General features: G+C 44.3%; 1 protein-coding gene across 1 annotated transcript in view; it reads left to right on the top strand.

The window, feature by feature from the left end:
• Positions 1-22282, top strand: part of MYO1E (myosin IE) — a 190874-nt gene that overhangs the window by 124453 nt on the left and 44139 nt on the right. The window contains exons 9-16 of the mRNA XM_036107041.2: positions 999-1131; positions 6863-7059; positions 9681-9761; positions 10067-10153; positions 12522-12608; positions 13596-13763; positions 14916-15001; positions 17131-17212. Of these exons, the coding sequence (XP_035962934.1) occupies positions 999-1131; positions 6863-7059; positions 9681-9761; positions 10067-10153; positions 12522-12608; positions 13596-13763; positions 14916-15001; positions 17131-17212 (921 nt within the window). The remainder of the gene's footprint in view (positions 1-998; positions 1132-6862; positions 7060-9680; positions 9762-10066; positions 10154-12521; positions 12609-13595; positions 13764-14915; positions 15002-17130; positions 17213-22282) is intronic.

A 22282-nucleotide genomic window follows, 5' to 3' on the forward strand; every position in this document is an offset into this window, starting at 1 on the left:
TCCTGGAGATCTCCTGCTGGGGGATTGTGTGCTGGATCTAAAGACAGAACTGCCTTCCCAGTGTGCCCCTGACACTTGAGAAGAGTGGGTGAGTGCGTTGGGCAGTGACCGTGTCCTACAGGGCCTTCCAGCTGCCACTGCCAGCTAAGTCCCATGTGGCCGCACAACTCAATCTAAGCTTTGGCTTCTTTTTTTTTATTTTTTATTATTTTTATTAACATATAATTATTATTTGTTTCAGGGGTACAAGTCTGTGATTCATCAGTCTTACATGATACACAGTGCTCCCCACAACACATACCCTCCCCAGTGTCCATCACCCAGCCACCCCATCCCTCCCACCCCCCTCCACTCCAGCAGCCCTCAGTTTGTTTCCTGAGATTAAGAGTCTCTTATGGTTTGTCTCCCTCTCTGGTTTTGTTTTTTTTTTTTTAAAGATTTTATTTATTTATTTGAGAGAGAGAGAATGAGAGACAGAGAGCATGAGAGGGAGGAGGGTCAGAGGGAGAAGCAGACTCCCTGCCGAGCAGGGAGCCCGATGCGGGACTCGATCCCGGGACTCCAGGATCATGACCTGAGCCGAAGGCAGTTGCTTAACCAACTGAGCCACCCAGGCGCCCCTCCCTCTCTGGTTTTGTCTTGTTTCATTTTTCCCCTCCCTTCCCCTATGATCCTCTGTCTTGTTTCTCAAATTCCTCATATCAGTGAGATCATATGATACTTACCTTTCTCTGATTAACTTATTTCGCTTAGCATAATACCCTCTAGGTCCATCCACATCCTTGCAAAAGGCAAGATTTCATTTTTTTGATGGCTGCATAATATTCCATCGTGTATATATATACACACCACATCTTCTTTATCCGTTCATCTGTTGATGGACATCTGGGCTCTTTCCATAGTTTGGCTACTGTGGATGTTTAAGCTTTGGCTTCTTTATTACGTGCTTAGCAAGCTGGCGGCTGACCCACCTGGATGATTTCTCGTTCCTCCTCCAGCACGCGATGAACGTGATCGGGATCTTCGCGGAGGAGCAGATGCTGGTGCTGCAGATCGTGGCGGGCGTCCTCCACCTGGGGAACATCAGCTTCAAGGAAGTTGGCAATTACGCGGCCGTGGAGAGTGAGGAGTGTGAGTAGCTCTGGCGCACAGCGGGTGAATGCGGGTGGACGATCGGTTGGCGCGGCCGCAGGTAACCGGCCGATGTCCTTTGCTAGGGTCTCAGCCAGGGATTTGGGGAAGTCTTGTGTCCTTTTGGGGCAGAACAAATGGCCTTCAGAGAGTCCGGGCCTCTCCTGTTCACCTGCCGTCCTCACCACATCCCACACCAGTAGACCATTCATGAGATTGTCTCAGTTTCAATTTACCATCAACCTTGGGGGAGTCTGGCCGAATTTCACACCTAGGTTTAAAAATAAAATGATACTTTAATGAAGATGAGAGTAATAGCCAAATAACTCCAAAGATTGGTCTCCTAAGAAAAATCTTCTCTGTACCTGACCTGTAGGGCCTCCACTCACCTCACGGTCCTGAAGAGCAGCCGATTGTGTTTATGTCAGTATGGAAAGCTCGCAGACGGAGCTTATCTGGGGGCTGGTTTAGATTGGATTCTGAAAACAGAAACGAATGGGCACTGGCTGTTGTGTTGATATTGCTGGTGATCACCTTTCATGGTCACCTCTGTAATAGAGCCTGAAGACTGAAGGATCATGTTTGCTCTTGGGGAAGAAATCGGTCCTTCCTGCAGACACGTTATTGGTTTGTGTGGCAACTTTAGCCTCTGAGGCATCGGATGGCTTTCCAGGCTGCTCTCAACCCACACAGCCTTTAACCACCCAGGAAGACATTTCTTCCTTTCTCAGCATTCTTCCAGAATGATAAATTTAGATGCTTAGTAATAAATAGTATCCCACTCATTGCTGACAATGCAGGGAGGCTATTTCCATTCCAAATAAGGTTCTTTTTTTATATTTTTGTTTTCTTTTGTGATAAAAGAGGGAAGTTCTGCTAACTTCTGATGTCTATCTGATAAAGAGAATGATGAATTATGTTGACCAGGGAAGTGAGTGGTGGGGGAAAACAATAAATATACACAGTGTGCATAAAGTCTAGAAACAGGATCTAATAATAATCACTATGTTTCTAGACTTATGTACAGTTTCCTTCACATTTAACAAATGCACATATGTATCCAGGAGGGTCATTAACACTTGTCCTTTTTAACACTGACAGTGTGGGTTTCTTGGTGGTTGCTCTGGAAGCAGAATGAATTTCTCTTGCCTTCTTGGATAGTACAATCTTTTATTGCCTCTTTATGCTGGAGAACAAAACAACTCTGACACAGCAAGCCTTCCCCCGTATGCTTGAGCCAAGAAGTGGTTCATTGCACATCGATGCCTGGAGGAAGTAGCCTCCTCAGCCAACTGGGTAAGGCCCAGGATTGGCAACTGCCTTGCAATGCCTTGATTGGAGTGGTGGAGACCAGGTGAGGCTGTGCTTGAGACTAAAGAAAGCTAGCAAAGAGTTGGACCCTCCTTCTGAGGATTTCTTTCCTGCTCACTTGGTATACCTTAACATGAGTCATTACCTTAGCAGAGTGTCCCCCTTTGCTCGTCGCCTTGTTCCCTTCCCCAGAGGGCACCAGGGTTTCCAGTAATATGTGTTCCTGAGCCGCGATGCTCATCCATTCTTTTTTCTCACTTTTGTGCGTAAATGGGGGCATAACACATCATGTTCTACAGTTGCTTTTTCACTTCACATTATGTCTTGAAGATTATTCTGTTAAGAGCTTCATCCCTTTTTAGCTACACAGTATGCCATTGCTTGGCTATGTGTACTTTTACTGAACCAATCATCTCTTGGTGGATATCAGGGTGGAACCTCTGCGATTACAACACTGAACACTAAAATGAATAACGTGGTTTGTGTCATCTTTCTCATGTTTGAGTATATCCCATGGAATAAATTTTTATTTTTTTTTTTATTTTTATTTTTTTTAAAGATTTTATTTATTTATTTGAGACAGAGAGAGAGAGCACATGAGAGGGGTGAGGGTCATAGGGAGAAGCAGGCTCCCTGCCGAGCAGGGAGCCCGATGCGGGACTCGATCCAGGGACTCCAGGATCATGACCTGAGCCGAAGGCAGTCGCTTAACCAACTGAGCCACCCAGGCGCCCTTTATTTTTTTATTTTTTAACGATTTTATTGATTCATTTGACAGAGAGCACGAGCACATGCACAAGCGGGGGGAGCGGCAGGCAGAGGGAGAGGGAAGCAAACTCCCCGCTGAGCAGGGAGCCCGGCACGGGGCTCGGGCTCGATCCCAGGACCCCGGGATCATGACCTGAGCCAAAGGCAGACGCTTAACCGACTGAGCCACCCGGGTGCCTCCTGTAGAATAAATTTTTAGAGGGAAGTGTTCGCCCATGTTTTTATAAGAGAAGAAAGCAGAGTTCCTCTAGCTATTGTAGAAAAAAATGGTAAGATTCCGTCACAGCTGACCTAATAAAGCAAAACAGCCCTCAATGACAACAGATTGTGTTATTCACCCGACCTTAGACTGCTGGAGCTGTAGGATTTCCTGAGACAAACCTGTACATTGCTTAGAAGGCAAACAAACCTCAGCTTAAGCACATGTGTATCTCCCATAGTCACTACAGTAAGATGACATACTTTTGGAAACAAGTCTTGCTCCAAAGACATTAACCTGTGAATGTTGTTGAAGGGAAAAAAAACAAAAACAAAAATAAAAATAGCAATGGAAACTATGAGTGACGGTGCCCATCTTTTTTGCGGTGTGACCGATGGATTAGAGAACATGGAACCTCAACACTGAAGACAGCCCACGTTTACCTTGCCATTTCTTTTAGATTTGTCAAATAGCATTTTGTTTTTGCTACATCTTTTTAGTTTATCTCCTCTGTACTTCAGATGCACCCAGAAAAAATTAATCCAACTTTGCTTTACACTTCAATGCAATGACAGAAATCTGTTCTCATCATCAAAATGTGTTGCAACATTATTTTCTAGGAGGTTCTTTTATGTTCTGCATAACTCTGATTAACGATACCAGAGTTATAGCAGCATTTTGAAATTAATGCCTCCTCCCTCCCTCGCCCCCTCCCCACAGCCTCCAAGCTTATGTACTGACGTCCTTCTCCAGCCACACCTGGACGTGCCCTCATGGAAGGTCACAGCCTGAAGGAAGTCAGTATGAGCAGCCCTATAATTTCAGCACCAGGGCCGCCACTGAAGAAAATACAGGGCCCTAGAAGCTTGTACTTGAAAAACATGGCATGGATTTTTTTTTTCCAAGCGAGTACTAGATTTCCTCTCTAAACTTTTTAGGGGTCTCCCTAAGCTTGTGGCTCTGATTCTTGGCCAGATTCCATGCTTTGTTTTTTAAGTGCTGGTCCTTCACTCCCAACCTCTTCTATAGAAGCTATGGGGGACTCAGACATTAGTATGTTTCTTTTTCAGTCTTAGATAAGCTCTTCGTGTTGTATTTCTTTAGTTATGGTCAGAAAGATAATGGCATAAACAGTTTTACAAAATATTTTATTTTTGTTTATTTATTTTTAAAGATTTTATTTATTTGACAGAGAGACACAGTGAGAGAGGGAACACAAGTAGGGGGAGTGGGAGAGGGAGAAGCAGGCTTCCCGCTGAGCAGGGAGCCCGATGCGGGGCTCGATCCCAGGACCCTGGGATCATGACCTGAGCCGAAGGCAGACGCTTAAGGACTGAGCCACCCCAGTGCCCCATTTTCACCAAATATTTTAACTGTGTCCCTATTTTAGCATGATCAGGGGCTTGGGAGACGCCCTGTTTTATAAAACAGACAAATGGAGGCTAATTATTCATCGTATCAAGGCATTTACTGTGTAGTTACCGTGAACAGTGAGGGGCCCTTGTGAATTTACTCTAAACCCTTGGTAATAATATCTACTCTATCAAGTGAGACATGTATGTATCTGACTAACTGCCTAGTGGTGGTGATAATAACCAACATCATAGCTTCCCCTTAGTAAAGACCTCTTACATGTCAGACACTTTGGTAAATGTCTCTTGATTCTCCCAACAACCACGCATGTGTCTAGTCTGCCTTATGGGCATCTTACGTCCTTGCCCTGTGCAAAGCTTAAGTTTCAGTTTAATGGAAGACCCATCCAGATTCCTAAACATATGTGTTAACATGAAAACCAAACTAAAGGAATTGGCCATTGGCAAATGAGTGCCTTGATTTTGTTCACATGCCCTTTGTAAAAGGAAGCACTTATACGAGGCAGAGCATTTCGGTAGAACACGAGCATAGATAATAAATACCTTGCTCTGGCATTATACTTCTTCAAAATGCATTCACTGACTTAATCTCGTTGGAAGGGATCTACTGAGAAATGTCAGCCCGTTCAGTCTAACACCATCTGTGAGATTCAGATTATTCTTTATTGGGAGGCTTGTGATTTTTGAGCCTTATCATAAAGTCTTTAACAAAATCCTTTTATCAGAAACTTTTGATACAGTTTTATGCAGAAAAAAGAAGACTCATATCCCAAGTTTAGAGTTTGGATTTGTGTCCATGAAAATCTTTCATTCATACTACAAAAGATCTGAGCATTCTTTCATGACCCAGAATGGTGTCACTTATTCATATTAGAGTGTTTGGAGCAGAAATCAAGAAAATCCATTTATATCACTGGCCCTCCTCTTGGCAAGTTTCATGGCCTGAATAAGTTACTAAGCCATCTATTCAGCTCTTCTCTTCGAAGACCAAAGCCATGTTACTACGTGTCCTTAGGATGGCTTGGGTGTGCTGTGGGATGAATAGCACCAATGCCCTCCATGTCGCTCCATCTGCCTCTCCCAGAGACATCTCGTAAATCACACCCCCCCACCCACCCAGAAGCCATTCAGGCCCCCTTTGACTCTAACCTAAATTTCTCCTACCATGCAAGGACCTCCACTGTCAGGGTTCACCCTAACCTTGTAACCGCCTACCTTTCCACTGTGGCCAATGCTGGTCCACTTCCTGCACCTTTACTGTGTCTCCTACCCTGCTACCTCCACCCCTGTGCACATCCCACTGCACTCCCCTCTTCCCTCTTCCTCTGCATCTGTACAAATCCTGTTCATCCTTTCAGGCCCCACCCGAATCCCACATCTTCCTCGACTACCCCAGCAAGTCATAATACCTTCCTGTTCTAAATTCCTCCAGGACCTTATTTTCTCCCTGTATCACATATTCAGCTTTTAGTAGGCTTCTTAATTTGGTAAGCTGTCCATGCCTCATCTAGACTCTCTCCAAGATTTCTTAACATTTTGTGTTCTGTCCTCTCTAGTAAACCTACATGTGGTAAGCACTCAAGAAATAGGTGATTATTATGATATTGTCATTATTACTTTCCTGATACCAGGTGTTTCAACATCTTTGGGAAAGATGCTATGAAAACACCATACCAGAAAGGAAGAAAACAATTTTTGGAGCCAAAGAAATGACTCTTGATTTAGTTCCTTCCGGGCTTCCTTGCTGCAAGCTTGGAGAGATGTCCATTTTAGGCATGTAGCTGTGATCTCAGCAGGGGGATTGGTTCCCCATCCTTCCTGGATCACTGATTGGTATTATTGGAAGTCTCAGCCGTCATAGGAATTGACTCATGTAATAGAACAATTGAGAAACAGTGGATGGGTGTGTGTGAGACTGCTGGTACGCAGTCTTCACTAGAGTGAAAGTTTTTGGGGGGCCAGTGACGGTGTCTTGTGTCTTGTAGGTGCACATACGCACACACAAAAGTGCCTCCACGTGTTTACGAAGTGAATTGTTAAAATTCTGAAAGACAATCATGTTTTATTTTGTTTTCTATAGTTTTGGCTTTTCCTGCATATCTTCTGGGGATAAACCAGGACAGGTTGAAAGAAAAGCTCACAAGCCGGCAGATGGATAGCAAGTGGGGAGGCAAGTCGGAGTCCATCCACGTGACGCTCAACGTGGAGCAGGCCTGTTACACCAGGGACGCCCTCGCCAAGGCTCTGCACGCCCGAGTCTTTGACTTCTTGGTAGATGTAAGTAAACACAACGTTGGTGGCATTCCACATCTCAGCTCTAAAGAGTAAAACTACTAAGGGCTTTGTTTTCATGTTTTGGCCTGTTCCTTATAACCGTTAGCTTACTCCTCCACTTTTTATCCTCTCACCCTGGGATTATTGAATCCCACTTCTGCTTCTAGAATTGTCCAGCAAGACATTAATATGGTAACAGCTTCTTATGAACAAAGTATTTAGTAAAGCCAGAACTACAGAACAGAGAAGGGGAAGACCCGTGGTCATGAAACTTGGTTGACTCTTGAGCCTAAAGCTTTAGAATACTGTATTTGTCATGTATTGCTATGTTACAAATTAACCCTGAATTTAGTGGCTTAAACCAATAAGCATTTATTCTGTGACAGTTTCTGCAAGTGACTTAGCTTGGTGGTTCTGACGTAGGGTTGAGGCCGAAGTCCAGATGATTGTAGCTACAGTCACCTGAAGGCTTGACTAGGCTTGGAAGATCTCGTTCTAAGATGGTGCGCTTATATGGCTTTAGGCAGGACACCTCTGATCCCTGCTGCATGAGCCTTCTTTTGGGCTGTTTGAATGTCCTCACAACATGGCAGTTGGTTTCCCGTAGAGGGAGTGATCTAAGAGAGAGAACACGGAAGAAGCCACAAAGTTTTAATTTGTAAGCTTGGACTCGAATTTTGACACTCTGCCATATTCTGTTCGTTAGAAGCAAGTTACTAAGTACAGCCCACCGTTAAGGGGAGGAGAATTAGGTTCTACCTTTTGAAGGGAAGAGTATCAAAGAGTTTTTGGATATATTTTAAAACTACCATAGACTGTTTATATGATGGCATAAGCATATATATATACATATATAAGTATACCACGCATAGACTCTGAAAATTAGTCTTTCAGCCGTATGGAACTGCCAGGGACAGCCTGTGCTAATCACCGTAGCCTCTGAATGGTAGAATAAAATAGCAAACATTTCTACAGCCCTTACTATGTGCCAGATGCCATTCTAAGTATTTTAGGACAAAACAGTGCGATTCTTCCCACAACCACGTGACTCAGGCATTAATATCCCGGTTTTTACAGATAACTTAGGTATGGAGAGGCTAAGGAACTTAGCCAAAGTCACACTACCATTAAGTGATAAATCTAGGAATCACACCCAGGTACTTTGGCCATGTTCTAGCTCTTCTACTCCTCTGCCTTTTATACGTTCAAGCTAGAAAGAACCGTAGGGGGACCCTAGGGCAAGAAGAGCAGCATGGCCATTTGCTCCAAAACATCTGTGTGAATCCTGGCAACAGCATCTATCAGGCTTAAAGTGTGGTTAGGTGTGGTTAGGGTTGAGTAGGGCAGGGCAGGATAGGGTAATTATTTTGTGTACTTTCTGTGGAAGGTCAGGGTCATACTAAACATTAGTCATCCTTTTAACTTGTCCAGACTCCTCGTTTTACTGACAAGGGAATCTTAAGCCTAGGGATTGGTGGATTTGCCCGAGGCCGTTCAGCAAGAGAGTGATGCGGAGTTGACAGTAGAACCCACGACTCTTATCTCTTTGTTTCCCATCCCGTGCCTTCCAGTGCTGGGGTTCCTACCTTGCTTTCTTTTTGCCTGCCCTTAATTTTTTGTGTGGTAAAAGCGGATGGACGCCCCATGTAACTAGAGCTAACATCTCCTGGGCACTGAGCAAGAGCCAAGCACTGGGCTGAGGGCTGTGTGTCACGACGCATTAGCTCACAACAGAGGCCACGTCATTCTCTTGGCCCGGAAAACACCTCTGGTGCTTCCACATTCATCCAGGTGTTCACCATCTCTGGGAACTTTTCTCCTCTGTCCCTGCGTGCCCCGCCTGCCTTCCTGAGGCCCCTGGTGGAACCCACACCAACCCTCTCGAGTTAGGTCTGGCCATTGGCTTGCATGTCCCTTCTCACAGTGATCCAGAACACAGACATGGTAGACGTTGTGCCATTCCATGGAACCTCAGACCCTGCCCCTGGCCTAGGGCAGCCTTGGGGATTCTAATGTCACTGTCGTTGGCAAAATCATAGTGAGGATTCAGTGAAACACATGGAAAGTGTTGAGCAAAGCCGGGCACCAGTGAATGGTAAATACACGGAGGCTGCTTATATTCTCATGACTTTAATAATAATGATTGGTATTATTATCCGTAGCCGGCTCACCCTCTCTCTAAGCTCCTAGCACCAGACATTGTCGTCACGTTGATATCCCTCCCAGCTGTGTTGGGGGCAATACATGGCTACTGAACAGGGTCAGTGGAAATAATATTTATGGATGTTGTCTTATTGGTTCTTTATACGAAGTAGGTTTTACTTCAGTCATCCGAGATGACATTTTCTTCCAATTCTTCAGACTTCCTGAGGAAAAACTAACTGCCGGAAGTTAATGGCTTTCATCGTTAAGCAATAGTAGCTTTTTTGGATCCTGGTGGCTTCCCAGAGTACTTGACCTTGCAGCAAGCCTTTTTTTGAAGCTGCAAGTCACCTCTCTTCTTGTCATCCTCTGTCTCCAGCCCTCAGTAGCATTTGCTGGGGACAGTACCTTTCCCTTGACCCCACGCGTGCCCCTTTCTGAGAGGAAATGAGTTGATTGCCATGCTGGTTACTTTCTCCTAGTCCATCAACAAAGCAATGGAGAAGGACCATGAAGAATACAACATTGGCGTCCTGGACATCTATGGCTTTGAAATATTCCAGGTAAGGCCAGTTTGGTCGAGTGGGGCTGTGGGAGGGTGGTGCATTTCATCTGGCTTGAAAGAAACAATTCTAGGTAATGGGGAAAAAACCCACTACAGTTCCTTTTTGCCTCTGTTTAAGTTGTTCGTGTACCTTTACTAAATTAGTTTCTCCTAAATATAAACTATGTTGCTGTCTACCGATGCCTCCAGCATTTCTGTTAAGGCTTCTCACATTGAAACATTTCACTTAACCGCTTAAGAAATGACTTTTTAATGATTTCACAGAAACAATTACATGCAAGTAACTTTTTTTTTCCCCCCCAGAAAAATGGCTTTGAACAGTTCTGTATCAATTTTGTCAATGAAAAATTACAGCAGATTTTTATTGAGCTGACATTAAAGGCAGAACAGGTAAGCAATCCCTCTTCTTTCCTCCTGTGTTATTTCCAGTGTGTTTTGTTTAAAAGATATGAAAGTTCTCTTTCGGTACTAGATTCAAGTTTTAGTCTCGTATTAGGAAATACACTTAATAAAGTCAGGCAGAAAAACCATATGCCGTTGTGACATTTTAGTCTATGAAATGTAAACACCATCTGCTACAGTTTCTTTCTCCTTTAAGCAAGTGATGTTTTGAAGTTGGACTTATTACTGGCTGCTTTTACTACTCTGACTCATTGACCAAGTGGAAAATGGAAACCTAGTTCCAACCCCAATTGTCGATGGCATGGACTGTGTTCCAGAGGAAAAACTTGGGTTTTCTCAGATTTGCTCTACTCCCAGTCTTCCTTAAAAATCAATGTGTCTTTAACAAAGCTCGTAGTTTTCATTCTGACTTGAAGTAACATGCCTTGGTTATAGTTTCTCCTCAAAGTTCAGGGCAGGTTCCCTTTGATTCTGGGTTCCGTGTTGTTTTGGATTCCTAGGGTTGCTGTCGCAACGTACCACCAACTGAGTGGCTTAAAAAAATGTCTTCTCTCCCAGTTCGGGAGGCCAGAGTCTAAAACCAAAGTGTTCCTAGGGCCACACGCCTTCCTGGGTCTTCCAGCCTCTGAGGCTCCTGGTGGTCTTTGTTCTGTGTCAGTGTAACTCCAGGCTCTGCCTCTCCCTTCACATGGCCTTTCCTCTCTGTGTGTCTCTCTGTGCCCAAATCTCCCTCTTCTTTCTCTTGTAAAGACACCAGTCATCGGATTAAGGGATCACCGTAAATCCAGGATGATTTCATTTACAAGATCCTTAGCTTGACTATATCTCAAAGATCCTATTTCCAAACCTTCCATTTCGAAGTTCTAGGACATGAAATCTTGGGGGACACGTGCAACCCACTATACATGTGAAAGGCTATTTGGGGGACATTAAGTCATGGAAGTGTTCGTGCCTCTGCCTGGGAATCCCAGTGAGCAACGGTTTCCACATAAATCTCTGCCCTGGTGTTCGAGCCTTCCATCCCGTCAGAGCAGGGTAAAGGGTGGTAGGGACTGAGACCGGATGATGTAGGCAGAGCCTAGGTCATATAGGAATGTTGTCCAGCGTGGTAAAAGCTTCACATTTCGTAGGAAGTATGATGGGAAACCCTGGGGGAATTTTGAGCAGAGCATGACATGGTCTGATTTGTGCTTTTGAAAAGGTTATTCAGGCTCTATAGACCTATGGAGTGGGCTGAGGGGAAGACAAACAGGAGTAGGAAGTTTAAAAACCAGTTAGGAGACTGGGCAAGAAATGGTGGGGGTGTAGACAATGATGGTACCATTAGAGGTAGTAACACCGTGAGAGGTGGTCAGATTCAGCTTGTGTTTTGGAAAGTGAGTCAGCATGACTTGCTCAAAATAATTAGCAAGGAGCCAAGAAGGAAAGAGGAATTAAAGATGATTGCTCCCTTTGTAGCTTGAATCACAGGGCCAATGGTGAGGCGATTTGCTGAAGAGTGAGATTAGGAGAGTTGGTTGGCGATGGTGGGGAAATGCAGAATCAGATCTCCAGTGAACAAGTTCCATTTGTAAGGCCTGTGACACGTCTGAACAGAGACCCTAATGTATGAAATGTGCATGACCCTGGAACTCAGGGGGGAGGTCTAGACTAGAGAAATGAATTCGGGGGTCATTAGCCTGCAGGTTCGATTTAAAACCATGGGATTGATTGAAATCCCCTAGAGAAGCAGGGCTGAGAATATAGGAAGGCTGGAAGATTGAGTCCAGAGACTCCATCAGGTGAAGATCTGGAAAGAAGTTGACAAAGCAAGACTGGTGAGGAAGGAAGGAAACCAGGAGAACGTGGTGGTGTTCCTCAAGTTAAATGAGCAACTGGCCTGAGTGAGGGGCCTTCCCTTTGGGTGCCTCGAGGCTAATCTCTACCGCTGTCCTTACATTAAATTCAAAGAGATGATTTTGTAACTGGACCCGTAGGTTAAGCCATATTAAATTGCCATCGTTTGTATATCAAAAATGATTGTGTGGTAACAAATTTCATAGGGTTCAAACTAAAAATTACCAAGCATGAGGCATCTGGCTGGCTTAGTCGGTAGAGCATTTGACTCTTCATCTCAGGGTCGTGTGTTTGAGCCCCACGTTGGGCACAGAGTTTACTTAAAAAAAAAAAAAGAAGAAGAAAGAAAAAGAAAGAAAATTACCCAGCAATGAAATGTTCCTTTCAGTTCCCATTTTATGTCAAAGGGCATTCAAATTTTTCTTTCATGGTGATCTCTGTGCCTTTACTAGTCATCTGTGTGGCATTCCAGCTAGTCTTCACTGGGTAATAATGTGAATCCCCGCTTTCTGTCCCTCAGGAAGAATATGTTCAAGAGGGAATAAGATGGACACCCATTGAGTACTTTAATAACAAAATCGTGTGTGATCTCATAGAGAACAAAGTTGTAAGTATCAGTCTGGTGTGTCTCTTCACTGCACACAGGTTTGTGTCAAGTGGGTTTTTGTTCTCTTGTGTCATTGCTTTAGGGGAAGTGATAACTCTGATGCGCAGAGAATTTTAGCCATGACATCAGTTGTGTGTATAGATGTCTGTGTAGTAATATGAACATGTGTATATGAATAAAATGTCAGTTTACAAATGGAAGTTGTTACTGAATTCTGAGAGAAGACGTCTGTGACTTAAATGGGTGGCATAGCAAATGAAGAGGCATAGAATTGGCCCTGCCTTCTGGACCATCTCTACAGCTCCTAGGACTGTAGCCCTAAAATTTATCCAAAAGAAAACAAGAAGGGTGTAGGCAGAGATCTCCACAGTACTGTTTGTTTGGTTTGGTTTTTTATAAAAGTCCAAAACTGGAAATAGTAAAAACATCCAAAGACAATTCAGTCTTTAAATAAACTATAGCATATCAGAGCAGGAAAACACAGACATTAAAATAGTAAGTATGAAGACTATGTAAAGCATGGAGATTGTTTATAAAATAATGCTATGTGAAAAGAGTAAATGCATGAAAGAATGTGTCCACTCTGTAGCCGTGTAAACCATGCCTCTGTGGGTAACAGGTTGAAAGCAAACATTAAGAAATGTATCAGGGTCAAAGGAAAATGTTTTCATTTTTCTTTTGGGTTTTTAAAAGCAACTTAGTACAAGTAGGCGTCAACAGATAGTGATCTTTATATGAGTTTGAATAGAACTTCAGGGAGTTAAACCTTTTTTTTGAAAATGGACTTTGCTCCATCATTGGATCTAAGCGGTTAACTCCCATTTGGGATTATTAATGGCATTCTTGCTCAAAGGGAAAGACTGACTTTCAAGATGGTATCTTGAGTCTGGGGAACTATTTCCTTGCTAAAGAAAAGACCTGATAAGCCACTGAACTGGGGCTTTCAACAGTCACTGAATTGGGGCTTTGCTCACTTGGTCCCATCAGAACCCTCCTGGGATCATGAGCATCCTGGATGACGTGTGCGCCACGATGCACGCAGTAGGGGAGGGGGCAGATCAGACGCTCCTGCAGAAGCTTCAGATGCAGATTGGGAATCACGAGCACTTCAACAGCTGGAACCAAGGCTTCATTATTCACCATTATGCTGGAAAGGTATGTCCAGAGAACGGGGTCCCGCGGGATAGGAGAAGTTACCCTTCCCAGTGTCTGCCTTCATTAAGCCTTTGGGTCTGTGATCTGTTTTCTCATGAGGCAACTGATAACAATATCCATATAGCTTCATCTGCTTCACTGTATTTTATTCATTCAGCATTCATCCATTCATTCAACAACACGGGACCTATGAAGTATTTGCAGAGGCAGAACGAAGGGTAGTAGACACTACTGCATATTTTTAAATCATGTATTGCCCTGGCGTGTATATTAACTGCTGAAGGAATGGATTTTTGTCTTGCCTCTTGCAGCAATCGCAAGCCTGTATCCCTCACCTGCCTGTGCCTGCCGGGAGTATACTTAAGGCTTGCTCTGGGGGCCCCTGGCTAGCTCAGTCAGTAGAACATCCGACTCTTGATCTCACGATCGTGAGTTCAAGCCCCATGTCAGGCACGGAGCCTACTTAAAATAAGTAAATAAATAAAAGTAAAGGTTTGCTTTTGATGTTGGTCCTCATAAGATGCATGCTTATTGTGTGCCTCCTGGGCACCAGGCTTTGTCTAGGTGCCGGTGAGACAAAGATAAGTGAGTTGAGGTCATGATATTTAGGGTCTTCTAATCCTATGGAAATCCACTGGTCTCACCTTTCATCCCATCTACTCTCTTGTTAACCAGGGTCCCTGAGCATGAGTTTTTGGCTGACTTGATCCAATTATGATACCATTTGTGGAAAAAATTGCAAAACCTCAGATGACATGTCCCATTGCAATGGATTAATGAGCAGAAGGAGTTTTCTTTTATTCTATTGTAATGAAAATTTAGGGAAAGAATTAAGTTTATTACTTAGACAGTCCTGTGGATTAACTAGAGAAAGGGTATGTGGTCATGGTAGCTGGAGTCCTGATCATAGATCATCTGGGCCATGTAGGCAGCCGGGTACCACTCATCAACATCCACAGACCATCACCACGTAAGTTAGCTAACAAGTTAAATAAAACATGCACAGCCTTAATGTGACAGTTCATGGTGAAATCCCTATTGTACATCTGGAAATATTCACATTCTGGTAAGAAGAGCTCTGCCAACTTGGATTTTTTTTGTTCAGTGAAATACTTACAGGATAAAATTAGATTTCTTTCCATTCTTGGCCAGGTATCCTATGACATGGATGGCTTTTGTGAAAGGAACCGTGATGTGCTTTTTATGGATCTGATTGAGCTTATGCAGAGCAGTGAGCTGTAAGTGTGTTTTGCCTTATCTGACATGGGATGTAGGTTTGATCAAATTTTCAGTGTTTAAAAAAAAAAAAACAACAACTTACGGCATTTGAGTGGTCAGCAGTTAGTTCCTTTGAGCTCTCAGGTCTAGATTATCACTGGACAATTTGGTTTTTCATAATAATTTTTCTTTTCCAATCCCATGTACCCCTAACATCTTCTGCCTCCAGATTCTATGTGCTATGTGCATGCCCTTCAGGGCCCCTAGCTTCATCATTTTCAGCAGTATAATCAGAGAGAGGCGACTATCCTGGGGTTGGGTTGGGATGGCCATTTCTGACTAAGAGTGGAATGTTCTGGTTCTGTGATACTCTGCCCTTAGAATATCATCCCAGGAATTTTCCATGGTCACTTAATTTTTTGAATGGCTAAAGGCTTAGCAGGATGTGAGATGACGTGTCCCCGAAGCACTTGGAAAATGGCTCAAAAAATTTGGGAGGGGCAACTTAAGAGGGATTTCCTCGGGGCGCCTGGGTGGCCCAGTCGTTAAGCGCCTGCCTTCGGCTCAGGTCATGATCCCAGGGTCCTGGGATCGAGCCCCGCATCGGGCTCCCTGCTAGGCAGAAAGCCTGCTTCTCCCTCTCCCACTCCCCCTGCTTGTGTTCCCTCTCTCGCTGTCTCTCTCTCTGTCAAATAAATAAATAAAATTTAAAAAAAAAAGAAAGAAAGAAAAACGAGTGTGCTTTTCAGGCTTTGGCCGGAAGTTGTTGTTCTCCATTTCATTCTCTTCCATCTGCCCCCTGCAACTCCCCTGGCCCACATCTCCCCGTGTTGTACTTCCCCGTGCTCACGCCCCAGCTTTGGAGATCCTGAATTTGTTTTTGTTTGAAAACACAGAAAATCGATTTGCTCCTCTCTTAAAACGTCAGGTCAGCCGAAAGTCCTGCCTCGTGGGTTTTTATGCCCGTCAGGTGCAGACCTGCTTTCAGATTTTTTTTTTTTTAAGATTTTATTTATTTATTTGAGAGAGAGAATGAGATAGAGAGAGAGCATGAGAGAGGGGAGGGTCAGAGGGAGAAGCAGACTCCCTGCTGAGTAGGGAGCCCGACGCGGGACTCGATCCTGGGACTGCAGAATCATGACCTGAGCCGAAGGCAGTTGCTTAACCAACTGAGCCACCCAGGCGCCCGCAGATTTTTTTTTTAATTATTAAAATTACTGCCGAGTTTGAGAGCTGTTGATGCTCCCATGTAAACTCTTGTCCTATAGACACGGTCTGTTGCTTATTAAACATGTTTGCTGCAAAAATCTGTAATCGCATCTGACTTTATTCAGTCAGCTAGCACATATTTATCAAGCACCCACCGTGTGCCAGGCTGTGTCCAGACACCAGGGGCACTGAGGTTACTAGGACATTGTCCCTGCCCCGTGCCTTGGTGCATATGAACAAATGCAGCTCCACTGGAGCGACTAATGAAAATCTATTCAACAGGCAAAGGATTGGTGAATTACTGCTGTTCCACTTAAAGTGATTTGTACTCAAAAGCACAGTTTGTCAAGGTTTTTTGCAGGGGCGGGAGGCACAGTGGACTACTGCCATTGAGTAGACAAAGGTCACTGATGCAACAGAATATCCTACAATGTGTAGGGCAGCCTACCCCTCCCCACCCCAACAAAGAAAATTCTCCAGCCCCAGATCCCAGTATCAATAGCACCAAGGTGGAGAAACCCTGCCTTAGATCAAATCAGGATCTGTACTGGATCTTGACAGTTCATACACATACCCGAGCTCCAGTCTGTCTTACTAATCTTAACGCAGCAAACCCGTACTGACTCCCTCCATGTGTCCTCTAGTCAAGGTGTACCTCGGTTCCAGTGAGTGGGCAAATTCAGAAGGCAGAGTTTTAAAATGTGTTTTCCAGGCTTAGACGCTAAGGTGCTTAGATCTTAGAATTCTTCCTCTGTTTCTCTTGCCCACTGCTTATTTCCCCGAGACACACCTTGATGGCTCGTGCTTTGAGTCAGATGGCCTTTCTGGAGCCAAGGTTATGCACTTCTGCATGGCCTTTCTGTCCATTCTCCATGGAAGTAGGCTTTCAGCCCCTGAGGTACCCACTGATTGCTAATCCATTTTCTTTCTCCCTTTCCAGACCTTTTATAAAGTCCTTATTTCCAGAAAATCTGCAAGCTGACAAGAAGGGACGCCCGACTACTGCCGGAAGCAAAATAAAGGTTTGTTCTATTTGGGGAGGTTTATAGATGCCTGTAAGAGGCAGGGTTTTCTAGCAGTCAGGACCTGCACCCCGGGCCAGGCTGAGGTCAGGGAGATGTATCAGCCCGGTTACAGAAGATGTCCAGACGTAGTGCCACTGCTTGAAAAAAGGGACAGGATGCACACCGAATTGGACTTGGTTGTCCTGAAACCCCAAATGGACATTAAACACCTCATAGCTTCACAGTCAGCAGATGATAATCAGCTACTTTCTATGAGGAAATGGCTTTAATCGGAATCTGGAAGAATTCACATTAAACAAGCAGAGAAAATTTTAGGATTGAGAACCACATTTTGGATTTTGATGACCTTTTTCCAGACTGACCCCAACACTTGCCAATTATGGAACTTCACGTACCTGGAATCCTCCTGGGTCTTACAGGGGCAGTTTAAGCCCCCTCCCCACTAGCTGTTGCAAGCCCCTCCTTTCTGCAAATCGGGGGCACATCTGGCCCGGTCGTGTCTTAACATCTAGAAGGAGTTCCTCCAGTGTTTTTTGGGAGCCCCTGTGGAGAGTGCACTGTGTTATCTGAGCCACTGTGTGGTGAAATTCATTGTCCCTAATTACACTCTGAACTTAGAGGTTGTGTCAGACACACTTAGTCATGTAATTCTGTGAGAAAGTCACAAACTATTTTTTAAAAAAATCATACCAGTTAAATACCACCCCAATTTGATACTCCGTAGGATATCGAATGATTAACAGTAGGGCTCTTTGGGGGGCGGGGGAGGGTTGTCCATCGTGTGTGTTGAAATCCCAGCCCTGGCTTTTATTAGCTTGTGATTGCCAGCAAATTGCCTAAACTCTCAGTGCCTCTTTTGCTTTATCTGTAAGGTGGGGATTTTTGTACCTATCTCAAGGGGGGACTGTGATCTTGAATTCAGCAATCCGTCTAAGGCATGTAGCGCACTGCTGGAAACATCATACACACAGAATGTACCTGGTCTCCGATTACACTCTGCTCCATCTCCATCGGGCCCCTCTCCTGTGCGCCTAACGTACTCAACTCGGCTTCATTCTTAGTGGACTCTTGTCTGCGCATGTCTGTGCCCCCTCCCTGGCTCTGTGCGTCCAGATCTTGCTCCACCTCCACAACCACTGCCATTGGGCGCCATGGTGGTGGTTGTCTGTTCTTGTCGCTGGCTCTCTTCTCTGTTTCCTGTATGGAAGCCTGCCTCCCCAGCCCCTGAGGGCAAGAACACTGGCTGGAATAAAGGAAACGACCTCATAGCAGTGAGAAGATCCCAGGCGCGAGCAGCCTTCGGGTTTGGAGGAGGAAGTCAGATGCAAGCTCAGTTTTGGACTAGAGGGTAGAGTCCTCTGGGACTGGGGACAGTCATGAGACGTTTGAGTCCTAGAGACGTTTAGTAGCCCTGGGACGGTCTCTGGATTGGGTTCACTGGAGCCGGGAGTCCACAGCAGAGAGCAGATGCCATTCTTATGAGGCCCCAGATAGTAATGTCTGTGTGAAGCTTCTGACTCATGCCTTTACTTCAAGGTCCTGGATAAGGATTAGCTCTGGGCTGGAAAATCTAGTCACAAGACTGTCACATTCAGATCCAAGGGGCCCAGATCATCAAGGTTACAATGACTCACTTTCAAGTGGTCTGGATTCTCAGTTGAGCTTATTCCCTATAAAACAGAGGATGGAGATAGAGGCATCTTTCTCCTCATTGGAAGACTTGACCTCTTTCTTTCCTTCATATTCTCGTCTAGCTGAATGCTCAAAATTACCACCTTCTGGGCATATCAAAATATTCAGGATTGCAGCAACTGCAAAGATGGCTATTGTCTTGGGAGGTCAACCTCAAGTCAGCCAGCTTAAGTAGGATTGTAGTACTGTCCATATTCTTACCCCTAGGGGTACCATCCTTTGTGGATGTGTGACCCATGTTCGTCTGATGGTTTACCTCCACGTAGGAGTGAAATTCTCCCTGTTTTACAATCCCTTCTTAAACACCTTTTAGAGACACATAGCCATGGCCAGTCTCTTAGACCTCTCATATCCACAGTGTTTTGCAGATAGTAAGTATCATCTTGATATCCCTGAAGTGCACACATTTAAAGGGATCTGGAGTTCCTTGGAAGAGAAATTAAATTTATGTTCAAGGTAGCTTTAGTGTTGGATATTCTATTGTATTCTAATTCTTCTAAAATTTCAAACTGATCTGTAAGATCTAATTAATACTCATTTGGTGAGAACTCTATTTTCTTATTTATAAATCATAGTATGCTGTATTTAATAGCACTTTCTGATGTTGAGGCTTCACTAAATTCTACATTGTTGTGACTAGAAGAGACCAGTTTTGCATTGGGAGTCAAAGATTGACGCCGTGGGAAATTGCACTGAGCTCAGCGCTGGCCAAGTGGACAGGCCCGCGGCTTCATCTAAGTGAGAGCAGACTCTGGTGGAGTGGATACGTCAGGAGGCAAAAGCATCATGCGGGGACTGGACTCATTGACTTTTAATGTCCTTTCCAACCTTTAGATTAAGATATTAGAGGTCTTCTAGTTCAATCCACTTAGTTTACAGATGGGGAAACTGAGGCCCAGAGAAATTTAGTGATTTGTCATGTAGTTTGCAAATAGTAGAGGCAGAACCTCAGCTTGGTCTTGCTAGTAATCTGTGTTGAAGGTAGAACAGGGAGCCTTCACCCTGAGCCTTTTCTCGCTGTCCTGTCTGCATGTTTTGCCTTACACTTCTGTTGAGCCAGTGCTTTTGGTAGCCTTCTGTCGTAACTCCTGGACTGTTCTGGTCTAGAGCCCGGAGAAATCCAGTTGCTGCTTCCCAGCCACCTCAGGAGACATCTAAGGTTGACCCATAGCTGAATTCAGGATAATTTTGATGGTCGAGGTGTATTCCTATTTGCCAAAATGAATTTTCCCACAACCTCAAGGCTTTATCTACTCCTCACTCACTATGTTAATTCCTCTTATATCACACCAAACTATCTCCTGTCTTCCCTAGGAAGGCAGGATAGCCTTGTGTTTAAGGAACAGACTTGGTAGGCTACACACTTGAGTTCAAGCCTCAGCGCTTGTCACTAAGTGCGTACTTTATGGTGACATTTCCTTGTCTAAAAAAATCAGAATAATAATAATACTAGTAGCTATCGCTTAGCATCGTGAGGCAGAAATGAGAAGGTCCATGTGTCTAGCCCCTGGTGCACATTCAGTAAATGTCATCTGTTACTACTTGGAGCTAAGGAGACCCATGTCAGTTGGCAGGTCACTCAGGTCACATTTGCCCCTCTGTGTGTTCACACTAAGGTGAAAAGGTGTGCTGTTAAAAGCTTAGGCCTGAAGAGTCTGCCAAGTTATTCTTGGAAATTAAAAAGGTTTGATAAAATTAAAATATAAAAAAATAAAAACAAGTTTGGGGACTTAAAAAGAAACTGTATGATGAGCAGGCCCTGTCCAGCTCCACCTTCTGCGTTGCAAAGATCATCAGATTTGTTCTCAAATACAATCGACGTCAACAGAGGAGATGGACGTCCATTTCCTTTTTCACTCTAGGGCTTTGCTTTGGCCGTACAACCTCCACAGCTCTGTCCTTGCCTCTGAGCATTGCAACACATGCTAGATCCTGCACTTCTGAACAGAGAACGTAACTCACTAGGGACCCTCTTGCTTTGAACATACTCAAGAGTTTTTCTCAAGGGTTTCAGATTTCCCAAACCCATGACAACAGCAAAGCCCTAATTGCAAGAGGACTGTCTACTGCAGGCAGATCTCTTCTGCTGACTTGGTCATGGTTTTCTGGCTTTCGAGATCCCTCCTCTGTTGTCTTTTAGACGTTTTCTCTCTTCACACTGATTTGCTCGGGAGGAGAGTTTGTGTGGGCCTCCTCCTTGGCCCCACAAAGGCTCAGCTGTGTGGTGGTGGGAATGCTGATGTGTGCCGTGCTCTTTCTTCTGAGTTGGAGATGTTCATGATTTGAAATGCATCATAAGCAATTCCAGCTTTATTTATGTGGCTTTCTCTGCTTGAGCCCAGTTTCCTTTTGGGTACCCAGTACGCAGGTAGTAAGAGATGATTTCATATTGAGTATTTGGTGAAGGAGCAGGTTACCTACCACTCAGAAAGCAGGTTTGTAGAAGGACATGCTGAGGAAGGTGAATGAAGTGAGATTTTTTTTTTTTTTTAAGATTTTATTTATTTGGCAGAGAGAGACACAGCGAGAGAGGGAACACAAGCAGGGGGAGTGGGAAGGGAAAAGCAGGCTTCCCACCGAGCAGGGAGCCCGATGTGGGGTTCGATCCCAGGACCCTGGGATCATGACCTGAGCCGAAGGCAGACGCTTAACGACTGAGCCACCCAGGCGCCCCTGAAGTGAGAATTTTGATGTATCTCCCACTCTTTATGAATTTCCATCATTTTAATACAGTGATTCTTCATTGGTTGGATTGCCCAGAAAGAGAGAGTACAGGGGCCTTTGATGCTTTATCCTTGCAAATAATTTCTCTTCCCTGCCCCACCCTCGCACCAAAAAAAAGTTTATGAGAACAATGTGTTTGCAAAGGCCCTCAATCAGTATAAACTTAATTTGTTAATAACTGGCATGCTTCCTTGTTTCTCATGAAAAGAACTGTATGTGAAGATTTACTGGTTTTGTTGTTTTGCTTTATTTTATTAACTATACTAAAAAGACCTGGTTGTTTTTTCAAAATCTAATTTCAAACCCGTGTGTAAGTGTTAAAATCATAAAAGTCAGTAGAGCCTTTAGAAAGAAAGTAGACCAGGGGCGCCTGGGTGGCTCAGTTGTTAAGCATCTGCCTTCAGCTCAGGTCATGATCCCAGGGTCCTGGGATTGAGCCCCACATCGGGCTCCCTGCTCTGCAGGAAGCCTGCTTCTCCCTCTCCCACTCCCCCTGCTTGTGTTCCCTCTCTTGCTGTGTCTCTCTCTGTCAAATAAATAAAATCTTTAAAAAAAAAAAGAAAGAAAGAAAGTAGACCAGAGGCAAGCTTAATGAACAAGTTGTCACGAAGATTAATTTCTAGCTATCTATTTGCACACTAGAGTTTCACA

Source organism: Halichoerus grypus, chromosome 8, assembly GCF_964656455.1.
Source record: "Halichoerus grypus chromosome 8, mHalGry1.hap1.1, whole genome shotgun sequence".
Taxonomy (NCBI): domain Eukaryota; kingdom Metazoa; phylum Chordata; class Mammalia; order Carnivora; family Phocidae; genus Halichoerus; species Halichoerus grypus.